This window comes from Bombus huntii, chromosome 5 (assembly GCF_024542735.1).
Source record: "Bombus huntii isolate Logan2020A chromosome 5, iyBomHunt1.1, whole genome shotgun sequence".
Taxonomy (NCBI): domain Eukaryota; kingdom Metazoa; phylum Arthropoda; class Insecta; order Hymenoptera; family Apidae; genus Bombus; species Bombus huntii.
The window spans coordinates 9,160,689-9,181,387 of record NC_066242.1 but is presented as its reverse complement, the minus strand read 5'-3'; the positions used below and the strand labels follow the sequence as shown (position 1 = coordinate 9,181,387).

Below are 20,699 nucleotides of genomic sequence, written 5' to 3'. Positions count from 1 at the left end.
AACTGAGGTAGGACTGAGTTATTTAACACTGTTTTATTTAGATTACGAAACATTTGATGTGAATCTGGTTAAAGGGAACTTGGATAATTCTGTGATACGGATAATATGGTGTTAGATTCCATGAAATTATATAGAAATTATAGGAATTGTATAGGTTTATACTATGCAATTTGTGAGAATTTTGTACTGGAGATTTGTATTTATCACATCATTTTCAAACAACATATATTTAGTTCTAGTTCTAAATAAAAATGATAAAAATTCCCTAGTAACAAGTCGTACAAATCGCTTGAAGCTTCTATCCAACACTATACGTATCGGTAGACACGTCATTGAGGCAGCTTACAATTACAATAAAAGAAAATTACATAGAGCTGGAATCGGATCAAGCATAACACCTTATCTGTCTAGTACTGTGGATTGTACCTTGGCCGTAGTATTTAAGTCGGTTTAATTGAGATTTCGTTGGCGAAATCGTCGGACAAATTGCAGAGAACCACGAATTTCGATGGCCGAGTCCCTCTCAAACAAAGTGAAGTCCGAACACGTCGGTCGATTCGAAAGCTGCAAGCAGCTGGCTAACCCTGTAAAAGGGAGAATGGAAGAATCTTATAGGATCGATTCGGGTGTTCGAGCATCAGCTTTCAGTTTCTTTCTTCTGGTACAGTCCGTTTCTCTGCTCGTTCCCCACTACCTTCTAGACAATCTCTTCCCTTTCCAACAGTCTCGATCCCTTCCCAACCCCTTTGGCTCACTCGATACCAGCCAGGCTATACCCTGGGCTCTTTCATCGAGCGTAAGCGCGCTTAAATACCTGCTGAATCTCGACGAGGCCAGGAAATCACGGACGAGAAGAGTCTGTGAAAAAGGAACGTCTAAAAGGCAACTGCGCGAGATGCCACGGCTCTTTCTTTTCATTCCTCTCCTCCATCTTTCTTCCTTCTCCTTTTTTCTCTACCTTGCTTTCTTTCATTCTTCCCACCATTCTTTCTCGTCGTGTACGCGCGCTGTAGGTTACGTTCTATACCTCTTACACACTGTGCACGTACCACCCCTCGATTGCGGTCAAAATTTGCATGCGAGTTGCGCGCGATCTCCTTCGGGCAAATTTCGAACCTTCCAACAATCTACGTGTGTACGTACCCGTTCTTTCGCCGACGATATCACCCTATATATGAAAAATTAAATTGCTGCCAATGAACGAGTCCTCCAGGTATTTTTCCGGGAGGCACGTGATGCTTAGTTGCTAATGAAACTGTGATGTTCTATAGAAGATCTAAAGTAAAGAATTTACAAGGCTTTTCACCGCTTTCCTTCTTTATGAAAAGAATAACTATCCTTCGCCAAGCTTTATGTGAATTTTCTGTACGTGTTATATGAAACATCTTGAGATTTCATTAGCACGGCAATAAGATACGAGGGTTATCATTGCATTGATCAAATTTGAAACAAATCTGAAAATGTATATAGAATTTACAAGATATTTCATCTTGAAAACTATAATTAGCAATTTTGAGAGGAAGTGTACATCTTTTTCTCATTGAAAAAATCAATTCATTTTCTTTTACATTTATGTCATTTGAACTTTGAACTCTTCGTTTGCTTCTATTTTATATCTCATATTTGAAACATATGGTATAAAGTTGCAATCAGTATAATAGATGTATAATTGATGAATAAATATGTGATTAAAAAAGAATTTCAGTGATATTTTCTAACTTTCCAAATGGACTTTTTCAAATTCCAACGCAAACTAAGATTAAAGCGATCAATATAGTACAGTGACATAGGATTATAGATTTTCGAGACAGTGCACTGTATTTAATCACAGAAGAAATAGTGGAAAAAGTAAATTCCCTTGGTAATACTATGCATTGAGACTTAACGAAGATTGAAAAAGTATTGAGAGAGAATTGGTTCTGCATAAATTGCTTATAGTGAATCACATTCATTTCTTGTTAGGAATAGATCGTAAAATTTTATTGAAATATCAATATAATCCTTTTCCCTTGTCCCGGTTTTAATAAAAACTAAACAAAAGGAGTTATAATCTTAGAAGTGAAATGTTGTATTAAATTTTAGTACTTTTTAAAATAAAATGTGGAGTTTGTAAATTATTTTGTAGAAAATGAAACAGATATATATGGCCAATAGTAATTAATCAGTAGGCGGCTGATCATCAGTGTATACACATGAAATAAAGTAAACTATTATTCCATTTTTTTAATCATTATTAATTATAACTTTAATTAACATAGGTCTGCTGTATATGATTGATTAATATTAGTATTTACATATATATTTTCTTTCAATAACGTAATAAAAATTATTTGACATAAAAATTTTAATATTATGCTAGAATTAACTGGTGACAGAAATATTACTATATTATATTTGAAGTAAAGTGTTATAAATATTATTTGATGTAGATAAAATTCCTATGCTTTTCGTTCAATATTTTATATGCTTCCGGAAACAAAATATATTCATTCGCAAAAATTCGAATATTTTTAATCACCAAAGTATTTTCCTCTCATTTCTCTACGAATTAATTACGTTGCTCTAATCCAATTTATAAATTTCTTACCACCACTGGCATAATTCATAAATATTTTAAATTATAACAAAATCTTCCATAAATTCCCGATATCATTTTTTACATGCAATATTCATTACACTGTCCTGTCATTAACAATAGAACAAATCTAAAAATATATATGATATGTATTTATCTATAAATATAATAAACGTACAAGGATTTAATGTATAACATAAGCTACCCTTCGTCAGGAAGTTTTAAAATACGCCCGTTTAAAAATATTCCAAAACTATGTATCTCGTATTTGTATCTGACAGATCAACCGTGACCTCCATTGGGTTAACAACAACGATAAATTTTTGTTTATTCAACATGACAGATAACTGGAAGAAAAATTCAATGATGCGGCTAACGTGACGTTTCAAAGAACTCGTAGGTTGCAAAACTTTTGCGAAACGGGGGCGCGCGATAAAATTAATAAAACTGTCACAGAAAACAGATCGATATTCCAATATCGCGATGTTCCATCCTCACGAATTAATGGTAAACGTTTTTGTACATTCCGCGGAACGTCTCTGTCGCGCGTGTGTAGCTTCAAATGCAACCAAATAGCAATAATAAAAATGGGAGAGCTGGCATGTAACAGAAAAATAAATCTTCTGGTCGGAAAGAGGGCGGATAGAAAAACGGTTTAGGGGGCGAGGAGCGGATAATCATAGAAAAATTCTTCATAGTTGCGAGGTTTGCGGCTTTTCCACCAATTGTTGAGTAATAATGTGTCAAATAACATTAAAACAATATCGTTGGGAAACGTCACTGCGGTGTGTCGCGACAGGGAAGTGTATTTCATAGCCGCGGTTAGCCTGGAAACCGCCGAGGGAGACACTTCAAAGGTGCCAAAAAGGCTTGACGTTTACGTGCGAAATAACGGTCGAAAGTATCCCATTCTCGGGCGCCGGCAGCCACGTGCATAAATTCGTGGGACAAACTGCCATTGCAGAGGTTTCGCATAGCTACGCCCTTAGGTGCAATGCATAGTGCGACTGCAGTACATTTCGGGATATAAGCCCGCACGCCGTCTCGCTTGTATACACAGTGTCACAAAAATTTCCATTAGAAGCTCGTATCCTATTTTCTTATGTAAGAGAAAAGCGTAAATATTGCATAGGTTTGGAGATAAGGGACTTTATGGAATTCGAGTATTCATTTTGTGAGACAATAGGAGAAAAGGCAAAGGAATGTAAAGGTTTTTATTCACTGTAATATAAGGCTGGGGTTTTCAATTTATAGTGGATTTTTTAAATCGGATATATAACGATAATTTGAGTGAAAATTTTCGATAATGTTCTGTCGTAATAATTATTAGATCCTATACTATATGTTTATTCAACGATGAAAGTTCAAGCAACTATAAGATAATAGTAATGTATGTTAAATTTCCAAAAAGAAAAATGAAAATTGAATACGTCAAATATGGGTAGCAATAAAATGCAATTTCAAAAATGTTAATTTCAATGAAATATTACGACGTAACATAGCGGTCGTATTTAATTTTCGAAATGTATGTCATATCAGATGAAATATTGAATTTATAACTTCATGAACTTCATACCAGTTTTATTCAGATTGCCAAGCGGTACGATTAAATGTAATATTAATAGTTTGCACTAATTTGTCCTATTTGCTAATTTCATTTACTCTGTGTATATACAACTTTTGATATCAATACACATTGATGCAATTGGCGTTGTTTTCATAAATATAGAACTAGAAAATTTTAAGTAGAATACATATTATGTGGATCTATTAAAATCTATCAATTTAATTTCTTTTAATTTATTTTTATTTTAACTTCTACATTTAAAAATATTAATTACTGACACATTCTGCCACTGACTTTTAATGTATATCATACTCAAATTATTATACATTACAATCTATACAAGCAAATATATAGTCCATAACTTTTATATTAAAAGTAGCATGGTAGTAATTTCTATTAAAAGTAGAATGCAATTTTGAAACTATATTGTAGGAAGCCAAAAGCATTCACCTTCATGTGTTGTACACTGTAACGTTATATATACATCATCCCATTTGAATTGCAATAAATGCACGGTGAAACTACTCATATTCATCACCACAGAAATTTTAAGAGAATTTATATTATCCTTATGGAATTGCTATCTCCCGCTTGTTCCATGTTTTGTCATTGATTCACTTTAAATACTATATTTCACAATTTCATCTTGATCATTTCTATGTTCAAAGGAATATTCTTTGAACAATCTTCTCGTCGTTTTTCTTCTGCATTTTCTTAAAAGATATAACTTCTAAGATATGTTGCAAGATATTCTACATATGAACTTCCACACTTAACAAAGTTATAACTATTTCAAGGATGTAATCCGTAATCAGTGGCTTAGTGTGCAAGAAGGAATAGACGTAGCTGGTCTACTTGGGACGATTAAGATCTACTTGACTTAATACATTCGTCATTCTAATTCACACTAGAACTAATTTAAAGTCTTTCTCTTTTATCATTTTTTAATTCACGAGATATATGAAAAAGATAGAAAGATCAAACTTCAAAATGCCACCAGTTTTTTAATTACTGACTTTCTTCTTGCATTCTGCTACCTGCTATAGTCAAACTCATCCTAATTAAAAACGTCTTCAAGAGGAACAGTGAAAAGATCTTTTTTGTGAAGCGATTGCTTTGAAGGACCATCGTCAATTTTGCGTATTCAATGATAACTTCATACTAATGCTTAAAAAATAAGAAAAATACCTATATTGAATTTTCGCATTCGTGTTTCACACTTGACCAATATAACCATGAAAGTCGTGTCTTGTTCCAATGCCAATGAAATTTTAAAATATATTATTTAAAATATATAGCGGCTCAAAGAAATTATCAGGCTCTACATTTCATGTTTATAATAACAAACTCTCGTAATCATATGAAAGTACTACGAAAAGATACGAAATTTAATATATCAAACTTGCATTTAATTATGCTATAATAAATACAATACTTCGTCTAGCCACTGTACGCATACAAATTTTTGTACGATAAATGTTCAAATACTTTCGTGAGCCACGGTTAGCACACGTAGCAAAATAGTTTGGAAATTTCCATCGAAAAGTCGCAAGCACCGCGTAGAACGGACGTGGTAAGCGTTAAGTCTGCCGCGAGGCGGTCGTATATACCAAATAGATACAGGTGTGGAGTTATAGCACGAGCAACCGTACGTGTGTTTGCGTACACACTGTTGCATTTTGTCGTCGGCGGTACGTCGTAAACTGTATCGTTCGCCAACAATCGTCGTCCCCGGACGAGAAACGCGCTACACTGGTGTCATCCTTGTCGCGACCTGGTAATCCCGCCGCTGGTTTTCAACCGACCTCTACCCCTTTGAGCTTCTCTCGTCGCGTCTACACTCGTGCACGAGGTGATGTCGGGTCTTCGACGAATACAGAAAGCAGGTACGCGAGACACAGACCCAGTTGGAGCGTGTTTTCTCGGTTTTCTCTAATTGAATGGAGCGGTTGAGGATTTAACCCCTTGCTCTTGGTGTGTACGTTTGTTTGTTTCCGAGCCTACGTCCGCCCCTGTGTGCTCCATCCTTCGTTCTCGAACTAATTGCTTATGACCTTCGTGCTGCTGCACTTCTTGCGCGAATTCAATTAAAGTCACGAACCGATACGAGGATACCGAGAGCCGAAAGTTGCTTTATCGCGAGAACGTGGCCACGAGTGACCTGCTTGGATTATTCGAAAGCTCCAATTATCGTTGTTCGATTTAGTTAGTTGGTTCAACTTTGGAAAATTTGGATTTTTTGAAGTCCAGATTATGTTTTTTTTTTTTTTTTATTATTATTTAGAATCGTATCAATTGCCAGGGTTGTTGGAGAAATAGATTCTATGTTCAAATTCATTTGCACTGCATATCTATATCTATAGAAAGAAATAGACTCTAAATTCTATCCTATCGTAAACATCAATGGGAAATAGATTGCCTAAACTGTGATAAAGTGTCATAAAAAAATATATAGGAAGTAGTATTGTGCAAACTGTTGTACTCCACTTAAGTAATAGTGTAATCATTTATCTAAGTAATATTTATACAATGTCAACGTGACTCTAACAACCATTTCGTTCCATCAGCATGTCTGCGCCATTGATTTAAATCTGCGATAACTAGTTTTATTATCCCATTGATTGTATTGATACACATATACATACAACGAGGACACAGAATTTGTGGAAGCGATATGTAACAAATTCGGATAATGTCGGCTGAATTAAAGCGATATCGAATTTTAACAAATCTCTACTATTCGTAAAATTTTACCGCTATTTCCATAGATTAAAAATAAATATTCATTCGCAACAAAAAACACGTCGGTATCTCAAATTAATATCTAAGTCAATAACTTGTTTAATATTTCTGTACTCGGCCGAAGTACCTTTTCTAGCATGTAGAAAAGAAAAAAGATCAAGCAGAAAACAATGCAGCTTCCACCTTTCCATAATTCATAGTCGATTGTAATCTCTTTTAACCCATTTCTAGTCCGAATTCTGAAAAGTAGCCGCCAGAAGGATAGAATCTATTTATCAACAAGACTCGATCTATACAATGGCTAACGAAAGTATTTGAATATTTACCATAGAAAACTTTTATGCGTGAATATGGTACATCTTGTATAAAACGTTTTTAAATTTCAATAACATATTAATAAAACACGACTCTCATGATTACATCGATAAAATTTGCAATCAACAAAATAAATATATAGAAGTTTTTACGAAGTATTTACGGCTTGTTATATAATAAAGAATACAATCGAATGTCAAGATTATTGCATATATTTAAAGTAAATATCTTGTAGCTCCCATGCACATTTTCAGATTCATTTGAAGTATCACCAATATAATCATAACAATCGTGTCTTATTATCGATGAAATCTCAAAATATTTTATGTGAAACGTATAATATATTTCTAAAAAATATTTGTAAGTGTTCAAATACTTTCGTGAACCATTGTATCTTACAAGCAGAATGATAACCATCAACACTGCACGACCATTAATCATCGGGATTCTATTTTTTCGTCTTAAACACACAACCGAAAAAGGTGTGAATTGCATAATTTTTCAACCAAGAAAATCCCAGTACCGGTGCTTGCAACGAGTATCCAACGCGTACACATTTATCTCTGACTGACACAGATTTGACAAATCGTTAAACGCTAGCGATGTACACACGTACTCGTTGGAAATGAATTTTTCCGTGTTCTGCTTTTCCGCCATGTTCTACGGCTGGAATTAATCGATGGCAATCCTTAACGCGTTACGGCGAGAAAAGTTGGAAGAAGTTTGAAACGCGTACACCGTAAAGTAGAATTCGACACGAATCGTTGCTGGTACAGTCGAGAACGACGTTCCTCGTCGACAATAAGCTAACGAGGATTCTTTTCAAAGGTTTCGAAGAAATGGCTTCTGCCGATTGTCTATGATCAAAGTCCCCACAGATGTAATTTCACGACGGTAACCCTGATTCTTCATTGCGGACTGCGATTGCTGGCGAAACTTTTTCGGGGTAACTGTCGCTGGGCTTCGTTACGCTTGCGGGTATTCCTGTCGTTCGTTGTTTCTATCATTATTTCCCGGTAATCATAATTCAATAGGCAAAAGTGTAATTCTACATGAAAAAATGAGATGAAAACATACAGTAAAATTTTTTTTACGAGACTTAGTTTTCGAGAAAATCGAGTTTGAAAAATTAAAAATGAATCAAACAATATTTGTTCATATGTTTCGATTTTAAGATAAATCGAATTTAGAAACTTGTTAAATATATATAGTCCAATTATCGGTAGAATACCAATGAATAATCAATAAGAGGTTATTGTTCAGGTCAAAATAAGTAAAAATGTAGAATAAAATTGTTAAATTTAAGGTCTCGTTTTCAAAAAAATAAAGTTTGTGTTTCACACAATAAAGTTTCAAAAAAATAAAAATAAAACAGTATATATGTTTAGTTAATGTAGATAAATTTTCAAATTGAATTTCCTTGTACACTAGTCATAATGAAGTAAATGATGTGCATAATATTAATACAATATATAAGGTGCATCTATGTGATATATTTTATTCATTTAATAAATTTGAATTTCACGTCCCTTTCTAACCCGTTATGTCGTACCTATACACGCGAAATTTATGCCACACGCCTTGCACGACCAGTGAAACAAGTCAAAATCAACGAATCTTGTCAGAAAAAGAACATAAACATACTCCTCTAGCAATCCAATATGAAATAATGAATTTTAATGCGCATATCGATAGAAATGCAAGGATATATTCGAAAAAACCACCGACTCCCTTCCATTACAACAAAACAAAAAGGGAGAAAAACTCGTTACAGAAACAGAATACAATGTTTTCTCTGACTTTCCTCCGCTTTTAGCTTTCATTTATGCAGCTTTTGTGTGCCCCTTCCTTTTTTTCTAAATAAATTCCATCGCAGTTTCTGAATTCGGTTTCCTACACCCTCTCTTGCAACGAAACACAAAACAAATAAAAAAAAGGAGCGAGAGAGAGAGAGAGAGAGAGAGAGATGAACGAGATGCACGAGACGATGTTCGGACGCTCTTCTATTTCCTTCCGTGTTTTCGCGCAATTCGCTTTTCCATTTCCACGGTTACTCGAATTTATGAAGAATGTTCATCGAAATAATAATAAATCGCGCAGGATAGGAACGTTTGTTACATTTAAAAACGCGTTACTCATCGGTCGCGAACACGACAGAAATGCCCGGGTATTTGTTCTTATACAAGTACTGGTTGCGTCATGCATTACTCGCAACGCGTTATAGCGAAACATTGATTCATGCCTCGAACCGGATTTTAAAGCGATGTTTGTTAAAAGATTCATCGGAATATCCGGTACACTGAATTCAATTTGTTTAATTTGCGTTCAGCATCGATTTTATAATGTAGCATCGTAAGAGCAACGTCATTCCGAAAACATTCCATAAATAACGCGCATATTCGCGTGCCAAGTTACGTTATGAGTTTTGTGAATAATGTAAGGTTCTTGTTAAAATTAATTTCATTATTATTGCGAGGTAACTTTGTACTTTCTTTATTTGAATAACAAAAGTAATATTTCTAGCAATTTTTGTTGCCCTCTCTTTTATTTCGCGTATCACGTATTTTATAAATTTTTGTTTTACCATGATGTAAAAAGTCACATTTATCATCGGTGACTCGTGTCGTTATATTTTTGTAATTATTTTTAATTTAATATTCAAGATAAAAAATTTTACGTTTTAGTGAAATACATTAATTAAATCAACATTATAGTGGAAGTGGAAAGGAAATGGTAAAAAGTGTAAAAAAAATTTACGAAGGGAATAAGAAAAAATTTACAAAAGGAACACTTTAATCCCTAAAAAGATAACTTCCTGCCTTGTGTACTCGTTTCGAATAGATAATGAAGATTGCACGGCAATGCAACAAGAAAAAACAAAGTTGTAACAATTTCTATCTCTCTTGCAGATTACAACGTAGCTTGGTCAAGATTAACAATAATAACTATCTAAACATAGTAACCACAAGTTCTCAGTAATAGATCCAAAATGTTGTACAAATCGAACATTTTACAGTTTGTAATCAAACAAAAAGCTTTATAGCTAATAAACTATTAAATTATAAATGATAATGATTAGTTAACAATTTAATATGATATTAAAACTAAGATACTTTTATGAATTATACTTTTAGTATATATTCTTTTAGTGAACAAAACTCACTAAATAATAATCTATAATAATGGCAATAATAATAATAATAATAATAATAATAACCAGAGAGATAAACATTTCAATGATAATAAATTAGACTGACAGAAGGGGATGTTATGTTATGTTTCTCTTACTCCAAATTTACAATTCTCTACATACTCGATTGTACGAGAAACATTAACAAAATTGTTCGTTTTAGCATGTCGAAGAAGTGAATCATTAGCGCATAATACTATCTCTTCTGGTAACCACCGATTCCTATTAACTCGACGAAATCCCCGCTCCTCACAGATTCCATCCTAATCATCGACCTACTCAAACTACCAGCATATTCCTAATGCTGAATGTTTCCATATCCAAAGAGCAGAAATACTCTAATCTCACTGATGAGTTCACTTCTAGGTCTATCTCCGCTTATTAACCATACTATCCATTGTTGCTTAACTCACATAAGCCTGATTGCTCCGAGATATTTTCCGGTTAACTTACGTAAATACTAATTACACGCGCAAAGATCGCCCATCTCATTCTATACCTAATATTTACTTTGCTAAAGTGTTTCGGAGGAAATGATGTAGCACATAGTAAATTGATCAAGGTAACAAACATTCAAGTATGTCACATTACCTTCAAATAAATTTGTATTTGAGAAAAAGTATTGAAGAAGATGACGAAACTCTGAATGAAATTTTAAAAAGATCGCAGATGAAGTTTGAGAAGGTTTGAATATTTATTTAACAGGCGGACTGTTGATATTTATGTATTTATGAGAAACTTTAATGCGCAAAAGTTTACAAAATATATATATCTGCGATATTCAAAAATATACAAAATATCCGAAGCAGAGTATTTGTTTTTTAAAATATTTAATAAATGGAATAAATCTGCAATATAACGTAATGGTTCATAATAAATATTTATATGGGCTGTCGTTTACTAATAGTTTCTGACACATTCGATGCGAAAAATGCCAATCGTCGGAATGTGTACGTTACTATGGACAACTATTATGATCGAAACACATTGAATGTGTTAAATCCCGGAAGAATAATTCTCGAAGCTCAAACTACCATTAAAGCCGTTAAAAGTGCGAGTGTACATTGCTATGCACGTTCAGGAGTATCAGGAAACTTGTCAGCATCTTTCCTCGCTGGAAAGTTTTAAGTAAATCTTAGCCGATCCACTTGCGATTCAACTCGCCGTGGGCCGCTCAACCGAATAACTTACTTTCGACGCCATCGCCAGTTCTTAGAACGATAATGATCCATTAAGAAACTCGGAACTCGGGCATTCCTTGTGAATATTACGAGTTAGCTAGAGGGAGACGCTTCTCTCACAAGAGAGACGGATTTAACAGAAGAAAAAACGTTAATCGGAGGAACACGAAGGTGCCGGAAACGGTCGCCGAGTCTTTCGACTTTTCATCGAACTGGAAGGAGTCGTCTTTGTGCTTAACGGCCGGTACCAGCATGCGGTACTAAATGGAGTGGGGAGGGGGTGGGGGGTGGAAAGGGAGGATCGAACGAACGAAACGAAGGGCTCGCTTCCCGATTCCAGATGAACGGATTTCGTTAAAAGCAGATTTACATTTTACCGGCCACTCTCTCTTTCTCTTAACTTCTTACTATTTCCTTTTTACTTTTTTCGTGTGTAAACCGTTATTCTCTCCATTCATTTGTACTTTCATGTTCTAATAAAACAAAAAAAAAAAAAAGAAGAAGAAGAAAATAATATCAAACCATCGTATGTATTATAGAATTTACATATTAATTAATTAGACCCAAGCATATTAAATTTCGTGTCATTTATACATGTAGTACACATATAGCCGAAAACAAAAATAAGTGAATAAATAGTGGACAAAATGTGAATATTAATTTCGATTGTTTACCTCCTTTCGTTCGATTCCTTTCGTGAAGCCAAGATGAAATTTCATGATGATTTCTCTCTGTCCAGGTGGAGTCGTACACGAATCATCAGCCACAGCCGTATCCACAGCAGAGGTGGGATCGTAACGACGCTTCTTCGCCCCATACCGATCAGACAGAGAATCTTCAGTGGATCGAGATCAGGGTGAATCTTCAACCGTTCCATTTCTCGAACGGCCAGTTGAATTTACGATGCAGCGCCCAGATTCCAGGCATATATTCGGCGATAAGCGAGGTGCAGCTCGGTGCTGGACTGCGTGAACCTGTGCCAGAGAGGGGTAATACGAATTTTATGTTGACTTTGAATGAGAAATCCTGAATATACAACACTCGCGTACACAGACACGTTGACATGTAAAACTGCCCAACGTTTTTTATTTTTCTTCTTCTCTTTTTTGAAAGAGAGAGAGAGAGAGAGAGAGAGATTTAATCTTGTACGATGCCGTAAAGATAAGAATGACGAACGAATTTATTGTAAAAGCTGCACTCTGATAATTTTTCAGCGAATTCGGAGAAATTTAGAATCGAGGTTTTCGAGAATACTCGCTGTTGGACAGTTGAACATTCTATTTTTAATGATTCAGTGAGGATCTACAGTTAGTGGTAGGGATTGTAGTTGGTTATTCTTGAAGTTCAAATACTTCGGATTTAAAATTCGCGCTTTTTTTTCATTCTTTCCTTCGTGATAATTTTGAAATTTATATTTATACTTTCTTTACGTATGATATAAATAAGAGAAGAACTGTAATATGAATTTATAAAGAATTTAATTTTTTGATATCGTGACATAAAATGTTACTAGAATACTACAGATAGATATTTGTCAACATATTTGATATGAAAATATTTTTACACTTTTATAGAGTGTCTATTATTACCACTGATAACGGAATAATGTAGAGCTACCACCTTGCATGGTTCACTCTGTGAATTCTGTAACCTATTCCAAACCGTATTGTGTAGTAGATATCAACACAAGTCGCACGATTCAAAACTACAATAGTCTACTACCATTTTAACGTTCTCTATTTACGTGTATCTAAAAAAATGACAAAAAATACAGTATCTCAAAAATTCCCAACAAATGGACGATACAACTCTGGCTGTTCTCTATTATTTTCTCATCGGATTATCCTCAATATCTACATTTAATGCGAAAATATTCACTGAAACGTCCCCTAGCAATACAACCATTAAAGCCTCGGGAAAGAATATTGTCCAAAAGCAGCGAAAACATCTGAACTAACAGAGACACGTAATACACCCGGTAAAATTGAATCACTTAAGAGCCTCTAACATATAACAAGCCAAAGCGGAGAATCCCCCCTATGTTTTTGAGCTACTGTTTACGTTTCATTCGTATTCCCGACGAATTCCCCTTCGTGGCTGAAATTCCGCATAAATCTCGAAACAGGTTGTTTGTTCTTCGCTTTATTTTCTTTTTTTTTTTACCCGATTTCAACACGATGGACGAACAGACGTGGCCCGCGAGGAACCCGCTTGTGGTTGTACGCCGCGGATAATAGTTGCACGCTCGGGCTTACCAACCAGAAGATTAGCCGGTCGGTCGCACAGTCTAATAAATTTCGAGAGTTAGGGTCCACCCACTCGAAATCGGAAAGGAAGCCTCCGGTGCACGCCGCGCTCGCTTCCTGCACGCGACGTCGACGAGATTTAATTGACCGGCCACGGCTAGAACCGAGACTCCTATTACCTTTTCCGCAGCTCCTCCTTTCCCTCACCGTTCTTCTTTCTGGGCGGCCGAGTACGTCGTTTCCAGGGGAGTATATTCAACCGGAATTCCTGTCGCGACTAACCTGACGTCTTATGACGACGCACAGGTATTTTACGTACAATGACGCACAAAATGCAATGTACAACTATTGAATACGAATAATCAATGCTCTTTAGTACTGTACGCTCGAATAATGTTTCTTCTCTATGCTGGTTTTAACACTCGATGTTAATAAGCTGTCTAATTAGTCCTCGATATTAATGTCATCTAAAAAGGAAATTTTTCAAATTCGATCACCAAACATTGTTTTTCAACAAGTTCACGTTCAATCAGTTTTACAAGATCAAGTATCTTGTGCAGACTTTGCGAACCGTAATACGATCATGTTAGAAAGCTACTTTTGAATGAAAAATTGCATTTATTGCAGCATGTGGGTGGATCCTGGTGAAATTTGAGTTTACTATTTTAGAGTCACTAAAGTTTCATTTTACTTGGCTTTTGATTACTTAAGGTATGTCATAGAGCGAAGCTTTTAAAGAGGAGTAATGGTACGAAAGTTGCCCAAATTGAGACAGACACAAATAGAAATCTCGCACCACGCCCAACCTTCGCCTGTTACTTATGAGAACAAGTACTTACATACGTGTAGTATACTACAACTATACTATGAGTGTAAAGATATATATATTATTACGCCGCTCTCAGGAAAAAATTCTAAAAGTGCTGAGAATATCTAATAGTCACTGTTGAAGTAATTACTTCAGGAAAAAATCTACATCTTTTTCTTTTGTATATCCGTGACTTGAAGACCGCTGTTACGAAGAGAATAGAATTTAGTGAAAAAGTTCAAGATAAGGAGATCCGTATTATTGTGCCCTTGAATATAAATTTTGTTTTGGGTTACAAGGTCTAAAAACAAAAGAGCTATAAATACACGAACGTGCCCCCTGTCATATCTTTTTATTGTATTGTAACACTCTAAGAGTGAGGATCTGGATCAGCATACACTATACTTATACCTATACTTATTTCAATATATTTTTCTATTACAAATTCATCCACTCGTTCCTCTATCAGTCAACCTCAATAGTCACACACACAAGGAATAATTGATGAAGAGCTGCGAAAAAAGTTTACTAATTTTCATTGCCACTGTTCATTGTTCATTAAAGTTCTAAAATATATATATATAGAAATTATGATGTCATTGTTCAATGAGTTTTTAACGAATAGGAATCTATAAGAATATTTAATGGTAATATTATATGCTCATTTTTTATTATTATCTTTCAGTGCACTAGAAGAGTTACAAGTATAACACATTTGATCTTTCCTAAGAATTAAAGACTCACCAATAATTAAATTACGTGAATGGTATAAATATTCAAACATTTTGCATCTTTTATCATGGTAAAACGGTATGCACGCAGCATCTGTCAGGAAGAAATTAATCCTTTTTCCTTAATGTTATCGTTAGCAGAAAGAAAGTGTAGAAAGTAAAAAGCAAAGATATTAATGAAGGCGATTAAGCAATGTCGGAGAGTGTCTAGCAGAGAAAAATATGAAACGTTTTCGATTTTTCAACTAGAAGAAATTTACAATTCAATTTCCTTAGTATTCTGACCAAGGTGAGAACTGTACTCAAAATAATTACAATCATGTTTTCTGATCGTTGTATATTTAAAGCTTACAGTTAGTAGTGTAACATTCCTACAAAACATTTATATGAATTATCAATGTACAAAGTTATCATGTCATTTATATTATAACAAAAAAAAAAATGAGAAAAAGGGATGTTAGAAAACGTTAATGGTTGCAAACTTTTTATCAATCCCCTAACTTTTGCTTAAATCAAACAATTTATGAACATACTTATTTTACAATATAAACACTTCGAAATCGTATAATTTGCCTTCGCCTATTTGAAGAATATACAACGAAGCAGATTTAATACTGTTGCTAAATTTTATTCCAGATATTTAAGAATATAGCCAGATTTGTCTAATTTCTCATTCGAACATTAATACTCGAACAGGAATTAGTCTCCGTTCTGTTTTATCGCATTGAAATTCTTATTATCTGCAGTGCGGCGTTGCGCACCGGTTTCGAAATCGAACTGAATACGATTTCTGCACGATTGAAATAATCACTTTGCTGCCGTGGAAACGTGGAACTGTATCATTCTCTTAACAAAAGGCAATGAATTATATTCCATCAGGGCAGAATATTTATCAACGAAGCATACTGCAAATAAAAAAGATCTTAAAATTTCATCCCGTTTTTATCGACGAGTCCCGGCCGCTCCGCTGCTCGATTAAATTGAATTTTAGCGCATGCAAGTAGAATATGATGGATGGCGTCAGACGAGCAGCTCCGTTGTCGGATTAAAACGCGCACAACTCACTAGTTTCTTGCGTGAAAATCATTTCGCAGTTAGGTATTCATGGCGTTCAAGCCTGTTATTTATCTTTCAAAGATATTTATTTATCTTTCTCAGAATTATTAAACATCTTGAACGTTTCTTTTTATTTCGATACTATGACGATACTATGAGGTGATACCATGTTATTATGCGAATATTAAATTATTGGTACATAATTAATAGACTGCAGGCTTTAGTGCAAATTTATATCTGTACGGAAACAATTAAAGAAATGAAATTTCAGTAGAAATTCGTCTTATCTATTAAAAATTAAAACAAGTACTTCGTCCTCTTTAGTTCTCTGTGTTCTTTACCTTTTAACCAAAGCTCTATTATTACACTGTTATGAACTAAAAGCGAAGAGCGAGAAGAAAGCAATAAAACTTTAGTTTTCTTCAGTTTGAGAACGGTAGATGGAACTCTTTAATTAAACAGGGCAATATTCTACTTTGGATATTTTATAGATTTTTCTATATTATATGCAGTCTCTACCTTTACATTCTTTAATTCTTCATAAATGCACAAAAACCCGAGTTATAATAATTACTGCTGTTAAATTTTTCAAAATTTGTTTATAGATTTAGGAGAACCTTTCGTAACCTATCGCATGAGGATAAGATATCCAAAGTTATTGAACCACCCTATAAATATAACGAGAACTATATTTTGTTCATTTTTGACGAAAATAAATCATCGTGTTAAGCTAGAATCTTTACTTGAAATTTATAAACTGTATGCTAGATATATAAGTGATGGTTGATTGAAATTTATTATTATTTAGAGGATGAATATTTGAAAATGTTATTTTTTTAGATATTGACGCTGTTTAGCATTAGATGTGTATCACTTTAATCCATTGACTGCTACAGAATCATGCTGTTTCGGAATAGACAATCAGCTATGCAGCGGTAAACCAGAGTTATTTGGGATAGGCAATCAACTATGCAGTGGTGAACCGAGATATCTCACGTGATGCGAAGGGAAAGTACGTATATGGGTCAACAGTTGCAGGATACCGCGTTATTGTGACCAGTGTATTGCAGAAAATCCGGAATTGTTGGAGTATCGGCACATCAAATATTTTACTAGCCGTATTATGCTCGAAAAAATTCTAGATATGCGAAAATTGTTATGTCGCGTTTGCAATGATACGAAGTACTATTGGTAACAATCATATTGTATTATTCCTAATGTCTCAAATATACTATTACGTTTTCAAATGAGGTTTCATGAAATACATTGGTACATTTACATGACACACTTGAATTTTTTGAGATACTAATGACAAAAATATTGCATTACGTCAATTTCCTTTTTTCTCTTTATCTTTCACGGAATATAATTTACTTCTGTAATTATACAATCTTTTACACTGACCTTTAAAATATAGCAAGGAGACGATGATTTTTCTAGAATTTTCCAGAATGTTTACGTGCGTTCCCATTCATCTCATATTTCGTGAATATTTTAATGGTATTCGTTACTATGTTACACTATTCTACATGAACTCGAACAGCATAGTTTGCGCCATATGAAGCGGCGTTTAGATTTTAACCCCTTAACCTACGACTACGGACATAGCCCGTAGTACGATGATCGGGACAAACGTAAATATTACGGGCATAACCCATAGTAGACAATCGGGACAAACGTAAATCGTAGGTTAAGGGGTTAATTGCGAGTACTTGATTCATATATCAAAGGTTGTGTGTACAAGATGTTTTACATGAACGCGATCATAGCTCAATAGTTGAAAATAGAAATAAATAACATATAAATGAAAGTTAACTAAGTTAAATACTACTGGTTGCATTCGCGTCAAAGATATTTCTATCAATTTATAAGACTTAATCTAATCTGACTTATAATTTAAGAATTAACGAATTGAAAAATAAAGAGATACTTATCAAGCGTCGGAATACTTCTACGAGGTTTAACCATAAGAAACACCAATTTTGTTATTGTATATTTGCTTCTAAAAATTAATTTACCTATCGTACCTATGGCGATTCCACAGAATAAAATCCTTGTGAATAAATTTATCTATAATTTAACAATTCAATTAGGACTTTATCTAAAGTAAGCAACTGTCCAACAAAAAGCAGATAATTGCTATATCCTCTACATAGCTCTCTTTCCTACTCCAAAAACTAAAATAAACTTAAATAAAAGAAGTCTATCTCAAACTCAAGAACCACATATCGATCTTAAAGAAACACAAACTTAATTCGACCGAAATTAAATTACTATAACAAGAAACGAAGTCATCATTGGACAGCAATCTAACAATTTGCTATGTTACATCGATATCGTCGTTTCTTGCAACTTTTCTTTATCTCATAAAAAAATCCAGCGAGCGTACAAGAAGTTCACAACCAACAACAGTGGAACTCTCTTCGAGTTTTCTATATATATTCTCTTTTCCAATAGAACCGTGGCCACGTAAGATTCAGGCTCGTTGAGAAACTTGTCCCGTAGAAGATGCCGACTGTCGAGTTCTTGGCGTGGTCGTTTCGAAAGTTCGCCTCTCCGTGTGGTCCTCCTCTCTCTTGACCCCTATAAAACCACTGCCCCTCCTCGTCGGCTAAGCTTTCTGTCTCACTCATGAACCCTAACCCTCGAGTCGCCAAGTCTTCATTCCACTGGCTTCGCGAATCTTTTCCGGAATCCCCGGACGCTGATCTCACGTGTACGACGATCAACTAAAAGGGGGAAAAAGCTTGAACGTCTTTAGATCTCTCTTTATGGACCCTGAAGATTGCGCGATAAATCGTTAATGGTTTTCAACCGGTCGGTTACATGCGTACGTGAGCCATTTTTTGCTCTGTAATTCTCTCTATTTACAGGCCTTCCGATTCTTAATATCGCGATTCTTTCACTTTTTTTCTCTTTTGGAGAGAAGAGGATTTTTATATGTGATACATGCGAGTGAATGAGAAATATTCGTCGATTGATTTATAATACACAATTGAACTTCAAATAAGTAAAATGCATTGGTTGCGATAAACAGAGAAATTGGTCAAGGTGAAATGAATTTGATTTTCCAGACGAATGAAATATAGAAAAATTCAAACTCGAATTTATACGAATTAAAAATATTTGTTCTGTCAAATCTCTGTAAATCTCTTCGATCGTACCCACCATCGTATTTACTACACTATAATGTAAAAATAAAAATCATTAAAAATACAACGTACCTATAGGTACAAAAAGAATTTGGAAACCAAAAACACGCGAAACTGAAAAACAATTCGAAAGTGGAAATAAAAATCATTCTACCAAACAAAACAATCAACACTTTTACATACTCCTTTCTACTATTAAATATAACAGAACAATTAAAATGCGCAAAAACGCGATATGCGCAGTATCATACGAGTAAAGCTTTTTACCTTCTTTCGAATGGCAAGTGGTCTCTGAAAAGAGCGACGAGTATCACGATAACGTACTTCAGGAACGCATGCTTATTTCAAGGGTTTGTGATAAGTTTATTCAACATACAGAGGCACTCGACGAGTGGCGTTCGCTATCAGACTTTGAATACTTGATTATTCAAGCCATTTTGCAGCCATATACATTTGACTATCTCGCAAAGGAAGCTCACGAAAGAATAATCTGTCTATTAATTCTTGTTGTAAAATATCAATCCATTTTCATGGAGAATTTTAATTTTCAACGTTATAATGAAAATTATGTCTCTTATTTCTATCTGTTTTGTATAAATGAAATTGTCAATCAAAGTCAGTGTAAAAATAATAAAAATAGATAGTAAAAATTGCAAAAGTTCGACAATTTGCGCTACGTTGTTATAATAAGCTGTATCTCATTAACGTTTCTTCGAGTAAACAAAATTGGTAGCCATAGTACGCATAACGACCAAACGCTCTCCGATCGACGAACAATCGTGCAACGACAGTATCGGCTACGTTCGCTTATCTGGAGAATTGCTTCGCGCTATGTAACAACGGCCATCGGGAAGCAACCGCGTGCAGACAGATACGGAAATATCCTAGTGCAAGGCATCGTAGATACGCGTCTAAATGCTCGTGTCAGTCCACTTACTACAAGCCGTAGGCTGAGAACGCTATCGCGTGATTGATCGGCGATGCTTAGCGTCCGTGATTATCGGAAGTGTCTCCACGTCGATTATTTTGACCGATGAGTCAGGGGATATCGAAAGGAATCACTTTTAGGGGTTACTCGAACGTGAAGGAATCCTCGGCCCGGTCAACCTGAAGAAAAATCTATATAGGGATTCCCT

The 20,699-nt window shown here is 34.7% G+C and overlaps 1 protein-coding gene across 3 annotated transcripts in view; it reads left to right on the top strand.

The window, feature by feature from the left end:
* The window catches only part of LOC126865899 (uncharacterized), a 210,428-nt gene that overhangs the window by 176,668 nt on the left and 13,061 nt on the right, over positions 1 to 20,699 (top strand). For 2 of the 3 annotated variants that reach the window (XR_007689720.1, XM_050618851.1), the window contains exon 5: positions 12,310 to 12,559. Coding sequence is in view for 2 of the 3 variants with exons in the window: in XM_050618851.1 (XP_050474808.1) it covers positions 12,310 to 12,559 (250 nt within the window). In the remaining variant the exon portion in view is untranslated. Of the gene's footprint in view, positions 1 to 12,309; positions 12,560 to 17,307; positions 17,663 to 20,699 lie in introns of those variants that run through there. The other variant, XM_050618850.1, reaches the window with a different exon arrangement.